The 18,482-nt window shown below is 45.9% G+C and overlaps 1 protein-coding gene across 5 annotated transcripts in view; it reads left to right on the top strand.

Annotated features, from left to right (window-relative positions):
* CASC3 (CASC3 exon junction complex subunit) overlaps window positions 1-18,183 on the top strand; it is a 32,657-nt gene extending 14,474 nt beyond the window's left edge. The window contains exons 4-14 of one of the 5 annotated variants that reach the window (XR_012425809.1): window positions 7,601-7,759; window positions 7,849-8,000; window positions 8,573-8,749; window positions 9,372-10,060; window positions 12,814-12,878; window positions 13,528-13,642; window positions 13,880-13,978; window positions 14,233-14,447; window positions 14,644-15,473; window positions 15,624-15,688; window positions 16,460-18,183. Coding sequence is in view for 4 of the 5 variants with exons in the window: in XM_065531526.2 (XP_065387598.1) it covers window positions 7,601-7,759; window positions 7,849-8,000; window positions 8,573-8,749; window positions 9,372-10,060; window positions 12,814-12,878; window positions 13,528-13,642; window positions 14,233-14,447; window positions 14,644-15,045 (1,974 nt within the window). In the remaining variant the exon portion in view is untranslated. Of the gene's footprint in view, window positions 1-7,600; window positions 7,760-7,848; window positions 8,001-8,572; window positions 8,750-9,371; window positions 10,061-12,813; window positions 12,879-13,527; window positions 13,643-13,879; window positions 13,979-14,232; window positions 14,448-14,643; window positions 15,474-15,623; window positions 15,689-15,785 lie in introns of those variants that run through there. The other 4 variants (XM_065531527.2, XM_005584075.5, XM_074019551.1 and 1 more) reach the window with 4 other exon arrangements.
* The last annotated feature ends 299 nt before the right edge of the window (window positions 18,184-18,482 follow it).

An 18,482-nucleotide genomic window follows, 5' to 3' on the forward strand; every position in this document is an offset into this window, starting at 1 on the left:
TGAGGATAATTTTTTTTGTATTTTTAGTAGAGATAGGGTTTCTCCATGTTGTTCAGGCTGGTCTCGAACTCCCAGCTTCAGGTGATCTGCCCGCCTCGGCCTTCCAAAGTGCTGGGATTACAGGCGTGAGCCACCGTGCCTGGCCCCTTTTTTTTTTTAAATTGAGATTTAAGAGTTCTCTATATATTCTGTATTCTAGATGTAAGTCCCTTATCAGATATGATTTGAAAATATGTGTTCCCTTTCTCTGGATTGTTCACTTTCTTTATAGTGTTCTTTTTTTTTTTGTTTTGTTTTTTGTTTTTTGAGACGGAGTCTCGCTCTGTCACCCAGGCTGGAGTGCAGTGGCGCGATCTTGGCTCACTGCAAGCTCCGCCTCCTGGGTTTACGCCATTCTCCTGCCTCAGCCTCCTGAGTAGCTGGGACTACAGGCGCCCGCCACCGCGCCCGGCTAATTTTTTGTATTTTTACTAGAGACGGGATTTCACCGTGGTCTCGATCTCCTGACCTTGTGATCCGCCCGCCTCGGCCTCCCAAAGTGCTGGGATTACAGGCGTGAGCCACCGCGTCCGGCCTATAGTGTTCTTTCAAGCACAAAGATTTTATTTTTAATGAAGCCTGTTTTATGTTTTTCCTTTTGTTGCAGATGCTTTTGGTGTTAGGTATGTAAGAATCATTGAGAGTCATGAGTATTTACTCCTATGTTTTCTTCTAAGAGTTTTATAGTTTCAACTCTTAAATTTAGGTATTTGATTCATTTTGAGTTAGTTTTTATATGTGGGGTAAAGTAAGGGTCTAACTTCATTCTTTTGCATGTGACGATTTTGGTCAAGGACTGGGGTATTTATACGTAAGGTTTTGTTTGTTTTGTTTTTTTTGAGGTGGAGTCTTATTCTGTCACCCAGGCTGGAGTGCAGTTGCACTTTCTTGGCTCACTGCAACCTCTGTCTCCCGGGTTCAAGTGATTTTCCTGCCTCAGCCTCCCAGGGAGCTAGGATTACAGGCATGAGCCACCATGCTCAGCTAATTATATTTAAGGTTTTGAAAGTGGAGCAGTTTTACTTATAATAAAGCATAGCAGTTCTAGGTAAAACTGGTTTGGAGTACAGCCATTGAAATGGATGGCTGATGTGCAGGTGAAGACTGACCTCAGTGCTAAAGTCTTCTAGTCAGCGACAGGTAGGCCTGTGGCCTCGGAGGAGCCAGGGTTTATTAAAATGAGGCTACAAGAGTTAGATCTGGAAGAGACATTTAGAATAAGGATACCAACCCCATCTCTTAGTCTGAAATATGTGGGAAGTGGAAGAATAAGCTAAAACTTCTGTATTAGAATGTTTCAAAGGAAGCAGTTCCTTCAGGGTAGAGCTAGTAAGAATTGGAAAGAGTACACTGAAGTGGTGGGTGATGTAGGGGAGTTTGTCTCCTCTGGAAAAGAGTTTTGATGACATCCCTTTGCCAAAGTAGTGTGACCGTGTGGTAGCACCTTGGCTTCAGTTAGACTAAGCTTTGACTAATTTGGAGCCTCCTCAGCACTATGCTATTTGTATCTGTTCTGCCCTGGAAACAAAATTAGTTTTTCACTTGAAATAAAGTTGCCTCATTTGACATCCTACCACAGATCAGAGGGTGGAGCATAAAACAAGGTTTCCTTATTAATCATGTGATAATGGTATTTAAAGGTATTTGAATTAAGTCAGTATGTGTGTGTAGGGAGGTGGAGAATTAAAATCACATGCACCAAGTTATTGTAATTTCTGCTTGAAAATCTTCAGGGAACATAGAATCAAGGAAAGAACCGAATGACTGCCACCTACCCATCCCAGTCTTGAGGAGGGTCTTCATGTAATTAAGGGAAATGGGAAGAATCAATGGTGCTTGGTTGTTAAAAAGCTATAGGTAAAGGCTTGATTCTGATAGTGTGGATATAGTCAAACAGTCTCCCTCTATTCGGTTACCCTTCTGGGAATCCTAACCCAAAATACTCAAGGCGAAAATAGTTGAACAACATGGGAGTTAAGAGTGCCTGTCCTGTCTGGGTACAGTCGCTCATGCTTCTAATCCGAGCACTTTAGGGGGCCAAGGCAGGAGGATCACTTGAGTCCAAGAGTTTGAGACTAGCCTGGACAAAAAAGCAAGACCCTGTCTCTACGAAAAAAAAAAAAAGGACAAAAATTAGCTGGGCATGATGGCACATGCCTGCAGTCCCAGCTACTCAGGAGGCTGAGGCAGAAGGATCACTGGAGCCCAGGTGTTTGAGGCTGCTGCAAGCCTTGATCACACCACTACACTCTACCCTGAATGATACAGCAAGACCCCATCTGTTAAAAAAAAAAAAGGGGGGGCTGGGTGTGGTGGCTCACGTCTGTAATCCCAGCACCTCAGGAGGCCGAGGTGGGTGGCTTGCCTGAGCTCGGGACTTTGAGACCAGCCTGGGCAACATGGTGAAACCCTGTCTCTACTAAAGTACAAAAATTGGCCAGGAGTGGTGGCGCACACCTGTAGTCCCCACTACTCAGGAGGCTGAGGCATAAAAATTGCTTGAACCCAGGAGGTGGAGGTTGCAGTGAGCTGAGATCGTGCCATTGCACTCCAGCCTGGGCGACAGAGCAAGACTCTGTCTCCAAAATAAATAAATAATAAATAGAATATAAAGGACACATATCCCTGTGCAGTAAGAATTCCAAGTATAATTTTTGACTCCCCCCAACTACTAAGTCAACTGGAAGCCTTACCAATAACATAAACAGTCAGTGAATACGTATTTTGTATGTCTATTGTGTACTGTACTCTTACAATAAGTAAGCTAGAGAAAAGAAAATGTTATTAAGAAATCATATTCACTATTAAGGAAACATATTATTCAGTGGAAGTGGATCATCATAAAGGTCTTCATCATCTTTGTGTTGAGTAGACTTCAGAAGAGGAGGGGTTGATCTTGCTGCCTTGGGTGACAGAGGCAGTGGAAGGAGAGGCAGGCATTACTTGCTGTAACTTTTTTTTTTTTTTTTTTTTTTTTTTTTTTGAGACGGAGTCTCACGCTGTTGCCCAGGCTGGAGTGCAGTGGCGCGATCTCGGCTCACTGCAAGCTCCGCCTCCCGGGTTCCCGCCATTCTCCTGCCTCAGCCTCCTGAGTAGCTGGGACTACAGGCGCCCGCCACCGCGCCCGGCTAATTTTTTGTATTTTTAGTAGAGACGGGGTTTCACTGTGGTCTCGATCTCCTGACCTTGTGATCCGCCCACCTCGGCCTCCCAAAGTGCTGGGATTACAGGCTTGAGCCACCGCGCCCGGCCTACTTGCTGTAACTTTTATTGAAAAAAATTTGCGTAGAAGTGGACCTGAGTGGTTCAAACCCCTTGTTTGAGGGTCAACTATACCCAGATGCTGAGCAGGGAAAAACGAGGAAGAGGGATTAATTGGCTTGTCTGGGCCAATCAGGCTGACTCAGCTCTATTTGAAAAGATGGCGCAGAAACTTAGAGTTTGAGAGCTTCTCAATCAGGAATTCAGGAATCCCACATTGAGCCTCTTTGACCAGATTATTGGGGCCAACCTGAGTCTTGAGTGACAGGGCAGTCTGGTTCAGGTCAAGTATCAGACCCAGTAGGAGAGTGAGAGACCAGTATACATACATCTACCAGGTTTCAGATGTAACCCATCAATGAGGACACCACCACCTTTCCTTGAAACCATTTCTCTGTGTTCTCGTAGGCCTCCCTAGCCATAGCTCTGCCTCCTTAGGTCCAAGTCTGGGGAGGACAAGGAGAGGAGAGTAACCCTACTCTAAAGCCAGTTCCCTTGTCATGAGCCTTAGCTGCTGCCTTTTCCTACCTAGAACTAGCCACACATCCATTTCCTGGCCCTTTCTAATGGCCTAATGATCCTTTGTGTGTAGACCCAGCACTTTCTCTGTCATGAACAGTGTTACCCAATCTTGATGTGGTAAAAGAGGGAAGAAGATAGTAAAAAGGAAAGAGAGAGAGAGCACTTGGACTAATTTTTTTCGTTTCTGAAATGCGATGGTTGTACAAGTTGTCCTCTAAGGTTTTTTAGGTCAAATTTTTGTAATTATGTGATTCTGGATGGTTTCTGACTGCAGGAATTTCCTGCTGCAGAAAACTAGTACTCATAGGCATCAAAAAATGTAAGCTACTATTTTCCAACTTGAGGATAACAGCGCATTGGGAAATCATAGAGTCATTATCAAGAGTTTGCACATCTGATTGGGCGCAGTGGCTCATGCCTGTAATCCTAGCCCTTTGGGAGGCTGAGGCAGGAGGTTCTCTTGAGCTCAGAAGTTTGAGGCCAGCCTGGGTAATGTGGTGAAACTCTTGTCTCTACAAAAAAATACAAAAATTAGTTGGGCATGGTGGTGTACATCTGTAGTCCCAGCTACTTGTGGGGGCTGAGGTGGGAGGATTACTTGAGCCCAGGAGGTCAAGGCTATAGTCAGTTGAGATCACGCCACTGCACTCCAGCCTGGGCGACAGAGTGAGACCCTGTCTCAAAAAAGAGTTTGCACATCTACTCATTCAGTTCTCGTTATCTATAGACTAAAATATACATCTCCCCCCTTATGTATTACTATTTTTGAATATATGTAAATTAATAAAATGTAAACTTAAAGTGTTACTGAATGTATAACAGTTTGTTGTTTTTTGTTTGTTTTTGAGACAGTCTCTGCTGCACAGGCTGGAGTGCAGTGGGGCGATCTTGGTTCGCTGCAACCTCTGCCTCCCAGGTTAAAGTGATGCTCCTCCCTCAGCCTTCCGAGTAGCTGGGACTACAGGCACACATCAATTTGTTGTGTTTTGGTTTTTTTGTTTGGTTGGTTGGTTTTCTTTTTTTGGAGACAGGGTCTCGCCTTGTTGCTCAGGCTGGAGTGCAGTGGCACAATTATGGCTCACTGCAACCTCTACCTCCTGGGCTGAAATGATCTCACACCTCAGCCTCCCAAGTTACTGGGACTACAGGCGCACGCCACCACTCCTGGTGAATTTTTTTTTTTGACAGGGTCTCACTCTTTCGCCCAGGCTGGTATGCAGTGGTGCTATCTTGGCTCACTGCAACCTCCACCTCCTGGGTTTAAGCAATACTCTTGCCTCAGCCTCCCAAATAGCTGGGATTACAGGTTCATGCCACCATGTCTGGCTAATTTTTGTATTTTTAGTAGAGACAAGGTTTCACCATGTTGACCAGGCTGGTCTTTTTTTTTTTTTTTTTTTGAGGCGGAGTCTCGCTCTGTAGCCCGGGCTGGAGTGCAGTGGCCGGATCTCAGCTCACTGCAAGCTCCGCCTCCCAGGTTTACGCCATTCTCCTGCCTCAGCCTCCCGAGTAGCTGGGACTACAGGCGCCCGCCACCTCGCCCGGCTAGTTTTTTGTATTTTTTTAGTAGAGACGGGGTTTCACGGTGTTCGCCAGGATGGTCTCGATCTCCTGACCTCGTGATCCACCCGTCTCGGCCTCCCAAAGTGCTGGGATTACAGACTTGAGCCACCGCGCCCGGCCGACCAGGCTGGTCTTAAACTCCTGACCTCGAGTGATCCACCTGCCTCGGCCTCCCAGAGTGTTGGGATTACAGGCATGAACCACTACATCCAGCCTGGCAGTTGTTTGTCATTGCATGTTTTCTCAGTGAATATCTCGTGGGGATCCATGAAAACTTTTAGATCTTAAAAAGGGGTCCACATAATCAAAAAGGTTGGGAATTTCTGCTGTAAGCCATTTTGAGATGGGAGAGTTCACAACTTAAGACAAAGTATAGTTACTACACAGTGCATATTTAAGAGACAATTCATAGGTCAGGTACAGTGTTCATGCCTGTAATCAACAGCACTTTGGGAGGCCAAGGGAGGATTGCTTGAGCTCAGGAGTTCAAGAACTGCCTAGGCAACCTAGTGAGACCTCGTCTCTACTAAAAATAAAAATAAAAAAAATCAGCCAGGTGTGGTGGCATGTGCCTGTAGTCGCAGCTACTTCGGAGGCTGAGGTGGGAACATCACTTGAGCCCAGGAGATTGAGATTGCAGTAAGCCATGATTGTGCCACTGCACTCCTGGGCAACAGAGCAAGACCTTGTCTCAAAAAAGATAATTCATGGAGATAGAAATTATCAAAAAGATTAAGCTCCTCTTATATGTTAGGTATTGTATAGTAAGTCTCCCTTCCATTCTTATCCTCTGGGCCTGTTAGAGGCTGCTGCTGGTTTTTTGTTTGTTTTTTTTTTTGAGACAGAGTCTTGCTGTGTCGCCCAGGCTGGAGTGCAGTGGCACCGTCTCAGCTCACTGCAAGCTCCGCCTCCCGGGTTCTCACCATTCTCCTGCCTCAGCCTCCTGAGTAGCTGGGACTACAGGCACCCGCCTCTGCGCCCGGCTAATTTTTTGTATTTTTAGTAGAGATGGGGTTTCACCGTGGTCTCGATCTCCTGACCTTGTGATCCGCCCACCTCGGCCTCCCAAAGTGCTGGGGTTACAGGTGTGAGCCACCATGCCCGGCCTGTTTTGTTTTTTTGAGACGGTGTTTTGCTCTTGTCACCCAGGCTGGAATGCAGTGGCACAATCTTGGCTCACTGCAGCCTCCTGCCTCCCGGCTAATTTTTGTATTTTTAGTAGAGACAGGGTTTTGCCATGTTGACCAGGCTGGCCACGAACTCCTGACCTCAAGTGATCCTCCCGCCTCAGCCTCCCAAAGTGCTGGGATTATAGGTGTAAGCCACTGCACCCAGCCTGCCACTTTTAATCATTCTTGCATGTGTTCCAGGAAAACCTATGTGGATATATATGTGTGTATGTGTGTATTTTTTTAATGTGATTTTTAAAAATAGCGTTTTTTTTATTATTATTATTTTTTGCAACAGAGCCTTACTCTGTTGCCCAGGCTGAAGTGCAGTGGTGCAGTCTCTGCTCACTGCAACCTCTGCCTCCCTGGTTCAAATGATTTTCCTGCTTTAGCCTCCCAGTTAGCTGGGATTACAGGTGCCTGCCACCATGTGTGGCTTATTTTTGTATTTCTAGTAGAGGTGGGGTTTTGCCATGCTGACCAGGTTGGTCTCGCACTCCTGATCTCAGGTGATCTGCCTGCCTCGGCCTCCCAAAGTGTTGGGATTACAGGCATCAGCCACCGTGCCCAGCCAAAATAGGATCTTTATCTTCTGGAAATATGGGTAAGAATATTGATTTGTTTGCTTTTCAGTTCTGTGTTGTACTAAAAATTTAATCAATAAATGTATTCCTAAAGAGCAGAAAATTGAAATGCAGCCGGGCACGGTGGCTCACTCCTGTAAACCCAGCACTTTAGGAGGCCAAGGCAGGCGGATCGTGAAGTCAGGAGTTTGAGACCAGCCTGGCCAACATGGTGAAACCCGGTCTCCACTAAACATACAAAAATTAGCCAGGCGTGGTGGTGGGTGCCTGTAATCCCAGCTACTGTGGAGGCTGAGGCAGGAGAATTGCTTGACCCTGGGAGGCAGAGGTTGCAGTGAGCCGAGATTACACCACTGCATTCCAGCCTGAGTGACAGAGACTCCATCCTGGGAGGGGGGCGAGGTGGGAATTAAAATGCTGTTCAGATCTTATCTGCATCACTGACAGGGAAACTTTTTTCAGGGTGAAGAAGGAGAATACAGTGAAGAGGAAAACTCCAAAGTGGAGCTGAAATCAGAAGCTAATGATGCTGTTAATTCTTCAACAAAAGAAGAGAAGGGAGAAGAAAAGCCTGACACCAAAGGCACTGTGACTGGAGAGAGGCAAAGTGGGGACGGACAGGTCTGTACATTCCACAGTCCTCCATTTTAGAGGCTGGAATAGGGATTATTGAGTCTGGAAGAGTAAGGATCCCTTTATCTGTCCTCTAGGAGAGCACAGAACCTGTGGAGAACAAAGTGGGTAAAAAGGGCCCTAAGCATTTGGATGATGATGAAGATCGAAAGAATCCAGCATACATACCTCGGAAAGGGCTCTTCTTTGAGCATGATCTTCGAGGGCAAACTCAGGAGGAGGAAGTCAGGTAAAAGCCACTTGCTGCTGCCGCTGTCTAACATGTATTTTAGACATGTAGGTCAGGTACTTTGCTAAATGCTTTGCCTGTATTTCATTTATTACAGGCATTTTAAGGTAAGTATTATGATTATCCTTCTTGTACAAATGAGGAAAGTGGGCTTAGAATATTTGGTAATTCTTGGTGAGGCAGCTAAGATGCAGACCTAGGGCAGTCTGTTTCCAGAACTCATCTTCTCTTAATTATTCTACTTTTTCTTTTCTTAATCTGAGGCGTAAGGCCTCTGAGAAGTGAAGTACTTGCATAGGCTGCTTTTTAGGAGAAAGGAGATGTTTTTCAAAGGTACTGAATGGCATGAAATGAAGTCCTTTTCTCATTTCTATGTCTGTTGTATTTGAGCCCAGCAGGCTCTGAGGTTCTGTGATTCACACTTGCTTAGGGGAGGCCTGTTTTTTATAATCTCTTTGGGATGATGAGACTACGTGAAGTTCCTATTGTCCCCCTGCCTGACCCGTTTTGTTCATGAACATCTCTACTTGGAGAATTCTGCTGACCCAAGACTTTTCCTTCATTTTATCCAGACCCAAGGGGCGTCAGCGAAAGCTTTGGAAGGATGAGGGTCGCTGGGAGCATGACAAGTTCCGGGAAGATGAGCAGGCCCCAAAGTCCCGACAGGAGCTCATTGCTCTTTATGGTTATGACATTCGCTCAGCTCACAATCCTGATGACATCAAACCCCGAAGAATCCGGAAACCCCGGTGAGGCATTTTAGAACATAGACTGGGCTAGGCATGGTGGCTTACAGTGGCTTACACCTGGAATCCCAGCACTTTGGGAGGCTGAGGCAGGATGATTGCTTGAGGCCAGAAGTTCAGGACTAGTCTGGAGAACATAGTGAGACCCTGTCTCCAAAAAAAAATAGACCATAGACTATAGATACATTTTAGAAAGAACTCTCTTGCTTTGCTTTTCTTTCTCTCTCTCTCTGTCTGTCTTTCTTTCTGTCTCTCTCTTTCTCTCTCTCTTTCTTCCTCTTCTCTCCTTCCTTCTTTCTTTCTTTCTTTATTTTGAGACAAAATAAAGAGTGCAGTGGCATGTTCTCGGTTCACTGCAACCTCCACCTCCCGTTCGAGTGATTCTCCTGCTTCAGCCTCCTCAGTAGCTGGGATTACAGGCATGTACCATCACGATCAGCTAATTTTGTATTTTTAGTAGAAATGGGGTTTCACTGTATTAGCCAGGCTGGTCTCAAACTCCTGGCCTCAAGTGATCTGCCCGTCTTTCTTGATCTCCCAAAGTGCTGGGATTACAGGCCTGAGCCACCGTGCCCAGCCTCCCTTTGTTAATTTCTTAACAGTTTCTTCATTCCATTTTTTGTAGATATGGGAGTCCTCCACAAAGAGATCCAAATTGGAATGGTGAGCGGCTAAACAAGTCTCATCGCCACCAGGGTCTTGGGGGTACCCTACCACCAAGGACATTTATTAACAGAAATGCTGCAGGTACTGGCCGCATGTCTGCACCCAGGAATTATTCTCGATCTGGGGGCTTCAAGGAAGGTCGTGCTGGTTTTAGGCCTATGGAAGCTGGGGGCCAGCATGGTGGCCGGTCTGGCGAGACTGTTAAGCATGAGACTAGTTACCGGTCACGGCGCCTAGAGCAGACTCCTGTGAGGGATCCATCTCCAGAAGCAGCAGATGTTCCAGTGCTTGGCAGTCCTGAGAAGGAAGAGGCAACCTCAGAGACACCAGCTGCTGCTCCTGATACTGCACCACCAGCCCCTGACAGGCCCATTGAGAAGAAATCCTATTCCCGGGCAAGAAGAACCCGAACCAAAGTTGGAGATGCAGTCAAGCTTGCAGAGGAGGTGCCCCCTCCTCCTGAAGGACTGATCCCAGCACCTCCAGTCCCAGAAACCACCCCAACTCCACCTACTAAGACTGGGAACTGGGACGCTCCAGTGGATTCTACTACAGGTGGACTTGAGCAAGATGTGGCACAACTAAATATAGCTGAACAGAATTGGAGTCCGGGGCAGCCTTCTTTCCTGCAACCACGGGAACTTCGAGGTAGGTGTCATAGAACTGGTGGCTAGCTTTTTCCCGTTTGCATCATCAGGTTTGGGGCATGGGACTTCTGTCTCGGGAATGTGTCTGACAAATGTCTACTTTTTCTCTTTTTTTTTTTTTTTTGAGACGGAGTTTCACTCTTTCGCGCAAGCTAAATTCAGTGGCGCAATTTTGGCTCACTGCAACCTTTGCCTCCCAGCTTCACCGTGTTAGCCAGGATGGTCTCGATCTCTTGACCTTGTGATCCGCCCGCCTCAGCCTCCGAAAGTGCTGGGATTACAGGCGTGAGCCACCGTGCTAGGCCTTTTTTTGTATTTTTATTTATTTATTTGTTTTGAGATTTATTTGTTTCTGTATTTTTGTTGTTTGTTTTGAGATGGAGTCTCGCTCTGTCGCCCAAGCTAGATGCAGTGGCACGATCTCGGCTCACTGTAACCTCCACCTCTGGGTTCAAGTGATTCTCCTGCCTCAGCCTCCCGAGTAGCTGGGAGTACAGGCGTGCACCACCACGCTGGGCTAATTTTTGTATTTTTAGTAGAGACAGGGTTTCACCATGTTGGCCAGGATGGTCTCGATCTCTTGACCTCGTGATCCACCCACCTTGGCTTCCCAAAGTGCTGGGATTACAGGGGTGAGCCACAGCCACCCTGCCTGGCCCTTTTTATTTATTTATTTTTATTTTTTATTTTATTTTTTTTTTAGTGACAGAGTCTTGCTCTGATGCCCAGACTGGAGTGCAATGGTACAATCTCAGCTTACTACAACCTCTGCCTCTGGGGCTCAAACAATTCTCCTGCCTCAGCTTCTTGAATAACTGGGATTACAGGCTCACACCACCACACCTGGCTAATTTTTGTATTTTTCGTAGAGATGGAGTTTCATTATGTTGGCCAGGCTGGTCTCAAACTCCTGACCTTAAGTGATCCACCCATCTCGGCCTCCCAAAGTGCTGGGATTACAGGCGTGAGCCACTGCACCTGGCCCCAGCTAATTTTTAAAAATTTTTTTTGTAGTGACGGGGTCTCGCTGTGTTGCCCAGGCTGATCTTGAACTCCTGGGCTCAGGTGATCCTCCTAAAGCACTGGGATTACAGGTGGAAGACACTGCACCTGCCCAGTCATCATTGAGCCTCCTGAGTACAGGATCCTTTTCCACAAAAAGTAGAAGAAGACAACGTTATTATTTGAGCTAATGTTTAAATGTTTGAAGGCAAAAATTTATTCAGTTGAATTTTGATCAAGATCTTCTCTAATATCTTTGAAAGGCAAGCTTCCCTTATTTCCTTAATATTCTAGAGACAGATTGCCCAATAGAACTTTCTGTAATGATTGTACTTTTATGTTTTTGTTGTTGTTGTTATTGTTTATATAGATACAGTTTTTTTTGTTTGTTTTTTTTAGATGGGGTCCCACTTTGTCACCCAGGCTGGAGTCTGGAGTGCAGTAGCGTAACCTTGGCTCACTGCAACCTCCGCCTCCAGGGCTCAAGCAATCCTCCCATCTCAGCCTTCTCAGTAGCTAGGATCATGAGCACACATCATTACACCTGGCTGATTTTTTTATTTTTTGGAAAGACGGGGTCGTTTCTCATTGTGTTTTCCAGGCTGGTCTTGAACCCCTGGGCTCAAGCAGTTCTCCTACCTCTGCCATCCCAGAGTGCTGGGATTATAAGCATGAGCCACTGCACCCAGCTGGAATTGAACTTTTAATTAATTGAAACCTAAGTGTCCGTGTTTGGCTAGTGGATATCATACTGGGCAACATAGTTTTAGAGAGTAAGACCTACATATTACCCATTTTGCCTGTTCGGGTTTGTCTTTCTCCACCCAGATAGATCGAAGGATCTTTCCTTAGTCTGAAATCTAACTTAAATATTGGAACTCCTCATTTGGAGTTATAGCACCCTTCTTACTATTGGAGGACAATCTCTAGAACATTCCTTTTTATCTTGAGTCATTTTAGCCAGAGGAGAATCTCCTCTCAAACTTCCAACCTAGATCCCTGTGAATGGGATGTAATCAAGTAGATTTACAAAGCATCCCTCCCTTGTCCGGCCGTTGCTCAGAAACTCTTGGGCTGAGATTTTTCAGTAGGTCGGATAATGTAATGTACTAATTATAATCTCCCAATGATTCTATGCAGGGAACAATTTGATAGGAAAAATTTGAACTTGATTTTCTTTATTGAAGTCATTTTATTTTATTTTATTTTATTTTATTTATTATTATTTTTTTTTTGAGACGGAGTCTCGCTCTGTCGCCCAGGCTGGAGTGCAGTGGCCAGATCTCAGCTCACTGCAAGCTCCGCCTCCCGGGTTCCCGCCATTCTCCTGCCTCAGCCTCCCGAGTAGCTGGGACCACAGGCGCCGCCACCTCGCCCGGCTAATTTTTTGTGTTTTTAGTAGAGACGGGGTTTCGCCGTGTTAGCCAGGATGGTCTCGATCTCCTGACCTTGTGATCCGCCCGTCTCGGCCTCCCAAAGTGCTGGGATTACAGGCTTGAGCCACCGCGCCCGGCCAGTCATTTTATTTTTTATGTTCAAGGGCTTTATTGCTATATTAAGATGGCAGACAGTGGGGACAAATTTCTAAATGCTGGTGTAGACAGAAAGCAGAGATAGTTTATAGAAAATTTTATTAATTAAAAGAAAAAAGGCATTCCTCATGTTGACACTTAAACCTGTTTCTTGATAGTATCTTTGAGTCCCACTCACATATGTCTGATCTGCAGAAGTAACTTTTTTGGTGTATTACAGGTATGCCCAACCATATTCACATGGGAGCAGGACCTCCACCTCAGTTTAACCGGATGGAAGAAATGGTACAGAAGGGGAAAAGGGTAGATGGGGGAGACGGGGTTTCACCATGTTGACCAGGCTGGTCTGGAACTCCTGACCTCGTGATCTACCACGCCTGGCTAAGATAAAGTCAGTTTTTCCATTGATTATCCATGTTTATTTTAATTTGGATTTCAGAAATGTAAGGTAGAAGGTTTAGGTTCAAATCTTTTTTTTTTTTTTTTTGAGACAGAGTCTTGCTCTGTGGCCCAGGCTGGAGTGCAGTGGCGTGATCTCGGCTCACTGCAAGCTCCGCCTCCCAGGTTCTCACCGTTCCCCTGCCTCAGCCTCCTGAGTAACTGGTACTACAGGCACCCGCCACCACGCCCGGCTAATTTCTTTGTATTTTTAGTAGAGACGGGGTTTCACCATGTTAGCCAGGATGGTCTTGATCTCCTGACCTCATTATCTGCCTGACTCAGCCTCCCAAAGTGCTGGGATTACAGGCGTGAGCCACCACGCCTGGCCCTAGGTTCAAATCTTGTTATCTTTCATTATTTTTCAGCTCACTTTGCAAATACCCATTAAACACCTGCCATATACCAAGTTGTTTTTCAACACCTAAAGGAAGGTAGAACTTGACATGAGAGCCCTCTAGAATTCTTATTGTTTAGGCCTCTTTCTTTGTCTCAGGGCGTCCAGGGTGGTCGAGCCAAACGCTATTCATCCCAGCGGCAAAGACCTGTGCCAGAGCCCCCCGCCCCTCCAGTGCATATCAGTATCATGGAGGGACATTACTATGATCCACGTGAGTTTTTTCTTATTGTTGGGGTACTTTTCTTGGCAGTGTGAAGTAAGACACTAGGCTCCTGGCTCCTGAATTTCTCTTCTGACCTCTCATAGTGGTTATCAAACATTGTCTGGTTGCTGTTTTCTTCGCATGGAATATTGAGAGCATCTTTTAAAGGGCTTGGGGAACAAGGAGACTTGTCCATGTGATGTGAAGAGTAAGGGTTTATGAGAGTCCCAATGTGATATCTTACAGTGCAGTTCCAGGGACCAATCTATACCCATGGTGACAGCCCTGCCCCGCTGCCTCCACAGGGCATGCTTGTGCAGCCAGAAATGCACCTTCCCCACCCAGGTAAGTTTAGTGTCTCTGCTTGTATGCTTCCAGTACCTGAGGATATATGTTGGGAGCACCACAAACCCTATCCTCCTGAGTTCTGTGCTGCTAGCCTGGGAGTCTGGCCATCCTGGCTGCGTTGGCAACAAATTCCTCTTGTATCCATCCTGAGGACTTCCATCCTGAGCCTGATTATACTGAGCAGTCCAGCCAGGCCATCCTATGAAAATGATGTTACTTTATTTTTCAGTTTTTTTCTTCTCCTTATCCAGGTTTACATCCCCACCAGACACCAGCTCCTCTGCCCAATCCAGGCCTCTATCCCCCACCAGTGTCCATGTCTCCAGGACAGCCACCACCTCAGCAGTTGCTTGCTCCTACTTACTTTTCTGCTCCAGGCGTCATGAACTTTGGTAATCCCAGTTACCCTTATGCTCCAGGGGCACTGCCTCCCCCACCGCCGCCTCATCTGTATCCTAATACACAGGTGAGATGGCTAATGATCATGTTTTTCTAGATACATATTCTTTAATTCAGACAGGAGTGTGGTATGGGGAGAATGTTAAAGGAATTTGAGAGAACATTTCAGTGCCACTGATTTGTATGTGACGCTAAGACGCCTCTTAGTGGTCAGGAGCTGGAAATGCAGCTTATGTAATGCCCATCATCTTTATTCTTTTCAGTTTTTTTCTCTGTCGCCCAGGCCTGTAGTGCAGTGGCATGATCTCAGTTTACTGCAACCTCCACCTCTTGGGTTCAAGCAATTCTCCTGCCTCAGCCTCCCGAGTAGCTGGGATTACAGCGCCTGCCACCACGCCCGGCTAATTTTTGTGTTTCTAGTAGAGACGGGGTTTCACCATGTTGGCCAAGCTGGTCTCAAACTCCTGACCTCAACCGATCCACCTGCCTCAGCCTCCGAAAGTGCTGGGATTACAGGCATGAGCCACCGCACCCAGCGTTCAGTTTCTTTAATGGTGTTTCTTTCCTGTGTTGTGGTACTTCATAGGTGGCAATACCTGCTTTTCACTCTATTGCATAAAGAAGCTGTATTCTACTCCTTATCACCCCACCTCTGTCCTGCTTAACTTCCACCACATTGACATAATCAAGTATCTGTAGTGTCGCTACTGAACTCAGCCTTTTCCAATTGTCAGCTGATGTTAAGAATTAGAGAAAGCTGGGCAGTACTTTGAAGAAATAAAAACCAGAGCAAAATAATGACGAATTAAGGCAAAAATGAATAGTCACTTTATTTTGAAGGGTGGGCAGATCAGATATTTTTAAAATTATAAATTCCCCAGTACTCTTGTGGATGAATAATATTTCCTGTTCATCATAGGTTGGATGAATTCATTCCTAACTTTTTCTTCTCCTGGCTTGTGGGGTCCAGGCCCCATCACAGGTATATGGAGGAGTGACCTACTATAACCCCGCCCAGCAGCAGGTGCAACCAAAGCCCTCCCCACCACGGAGGACTCCCCAGCCAGTCACCATCAAGCCCCCTCCACCTGAGGTATGAGAGCTCCTTCCCATACTTAGTGCACATGCTCCGTCAGTGGGCTTTCCTTCTCCCCAGAGGATTTCCCTCATTTTTCTGGGTGTGTTTCTCTGGAAAACAGTCTTTGGTATGACCTGATAACAAATTCCAACTTTATTATTTCAGGTTGTAAGCAGGGGTTCCAGTTAATATGAGTTTCTGAATATTTTAAATCTTAACATCATATAAAAGTAAGTGCACAACTTACTGTGAATATTCTTAAAACTAATGCTTACACTTGCTTAACAAACAAAAATCACTAATTAATGCTTTTTTTTTTTTTTTGAGATGGAGTCTCAGTCCGTTACCCAGACTGGAGTGCAGTGGCACAATCTCAGCTCACTGCAACCTCCATCTCCTGAGTTCAAGCATTGCTCTTGCCTCAGCCTCCTGAGTAGCTAGGATTATAGGCATGCACGACCACACCTGACTAGTTTTTGTATTTTTAGTAGAAATGGGGTTTCACCATATTGGCCAGGCTGATCTTGAACTCCTAACCTCAGGTGATCCTCCTGCCTTGGCCTCCCAAAGTGCTGGACTTACAGGCGTGAGCCACCCCGCCTGGCTTCTAATTAATGCTTTAAATTATAATAATCATGGGATATCTCAGGAGGCTTAAAGGAGTCCTGAAATTTGCCAGTTTGTTTGTGTGGCAAGTGTATGGGGCAGGGTTGAAGTAGAAACGACTGTTACATGACAATTTTCAATTTAGAAGCTACAAGGAAAAAATACAGGAAGGCAGTAAAGGAAAAGGGAAATCTAAATTTGAGATGTTATAGCAGAAAAAACCAGTTCTAAAGATCATAGAGGAGAAAGACTGGGGGTTTTGTTGCTTTTGTTTTGTTTAAGGACATTACTTAATACACATTATTTAGAAATGTGGCTTTTTGTAAACAGCTTGTAAATGCCCAGACGGCCCACTAACACTTTGGTGGTTCTTCCCTTTTTCCAACCCCTGTCAGAACGGCAGAGGTGAGAACTCAGGGGAGAAGAGAAATACAGCTGGCTATCTACTACCAGAAGGGCTTCAAAGATACAGGTTATGGCTTCTACCAGCAAACAGCTGAAAGAGGAGGACCCCTGCCTTCCTCTAAGGACAGGCTCTGGAGAGAGGGAGAAACAAGTGGACCTCGTCCCATCTTCACTCTTCACTTGAGTTGGCTGTGTTCGGGGGAGCAGAGCCAGACAGCCCCAAGCTTCTGAGTCTAGATCCAGAAGCCCATGTCTTCTGCTGTTCTTCACTTTCTTCTGGGAAATTGAAGTGTCTTCTGTTCTCAAGGAAGCTCCTTCCTGTTTGTTTTGTTTTCTAAGATGTTCATTTTTAAAGCCTGGCTTCTTATCCTTAATATTATTTTAGTTTTTTCTCTTTGTCTCTGTTTCTTGCTCTCCCTGCCTTTAAATGAAACAAGTCCATTCTTCTGGTTTGCTGGCCCCTCTGGATTCCCTTTTGACTCTTCCCTGCATCCCAGATAATGGAGAATGTATCAGCCAGCCTTCCTCACCAAGGCTAAAAAGACCTGGCCTTTCACTTTTAGTTGGCGTTTGTTATCCTCTTGTATACTTGTATTCCCTTAACTCTAACCCTGTGGAAGCGTGGCTGTCTGCACAGAGGGTCCTATTGTGCAGAAAAGCTCAGAGTAGGTGGGTAGGAGTCCTTCTCTTTGACTTAGGTTTTTAGGAGTCTGAGCATCCATCAGTACCTGTACTATGGTGGACTTCTGTTCTCTGCTGAGGGCAAATACCCTACTGTGGGGAGAGATGGCAAACCAGATGCTTTTGTGAGAAAGGGATGGTGGAGTGAGAGCCTTTGCCCTTAGGGGTGTGTATTCACATAGTCCTCAGGGCGCAGTCTTTTGAGGTAAGTGGAATTAGAGGGCCTTGCTTCTCTTCTTTCCATTCTTCTTGCTACACTCCCTTTCCAGTTGCTGTGGACCAATGCATCTCTTTAAAGGCAAATATCATCCAGCAAGCAGTCTACCCCATCCTTTGCAATTGCTCTTCTCCACGTCTTCTCTGCTACAAGTGTTTTAGATGTTACTACCTTATTTTCCCCGAATTCTACTTTTGTCCTTGCAAACAGAAGATACTACACCTGGGCTTAAGGCTTAAGGAAGCCAGTCACCTTCTGGGCAAGGGCTCCTATCTTTCCTTGCTATCCATGGCACTAAACCACTTCTCTGCTGCCTCTGCGGAAGAGATTCCTATTACTGCAGTACTTCTGTCCGCCAGGGGTAACTTGGCCACTGTCCCTGTCCTTCTACAGAACCTGAGGGCGAAGATGGTGGCTGTGTCTCTCCCCGGTAATGTCACTGTCTGTTTTTATTCTTTCCCTCTAGCAGCTGGCCTAACCACTCGAGTCACAGGTGTGGCGTGGAGAGGGGGGAGGGGCATTTAATCTGTAACCCCCAAGGAGGAAATAACTAAGAGATTCTTCCAGGGGTAGCTGGTGGTTGTGCCTTTTGTAGGCTGTTCCCTTTGCCTTAAACCTGAAGATGTCTCCTCAAGCCTGTGGGCAGCATGCCCAGATTCCCAGACCTTAAGACACTGTGAGAGTTGTCTCTGTTGGTCCACTGTGTTTAGTTGCAAGGATTTTTCCATGTGTGGTGGTGTTTTTTGTTACTGTTTTAAAGGGTGCCCATTTGTGATCAGCATTGTGACTTGGAGATAATAAAATTTAGACTGTAAACTTGGCTCTCTTGCCAATGTTTTGCATGAGTCTTGATTTGGGAGGGAGGGAAGAGGACTCCCTAATTCCCCCACAGGGTCACGGTCACAACTCAGGTCAGCCCAGACTTGTGAAACAGAAGCCCAGAGAGATGAGGAGCCCCTTTGAGGCCATAAATGTGTCTGCACTCCCCATCAGTTATCTTTTTTAACCACATAGATTACCAGGATATCATGCCATCCCTTAGATTGGAAGTGTCAGGGACAGAGAAGCAGAGAGATGCTGCTTATTCACATGAGCATCTAGTATTCTTTATGGCT

The sequence above is a fragment of the Macaca fascicularis genome, chromosome 16, assembly GCF_037993035.2.
Source record: "Macaca fascicularis isolate 582-1 chromosome 16, T2T-MFA8v1.1".
NCBI lineage: Eukaryota > Metazoa > Chordata > Mammalia > Primates > Cercopithecidae > Macaca > Macaca fascicularis.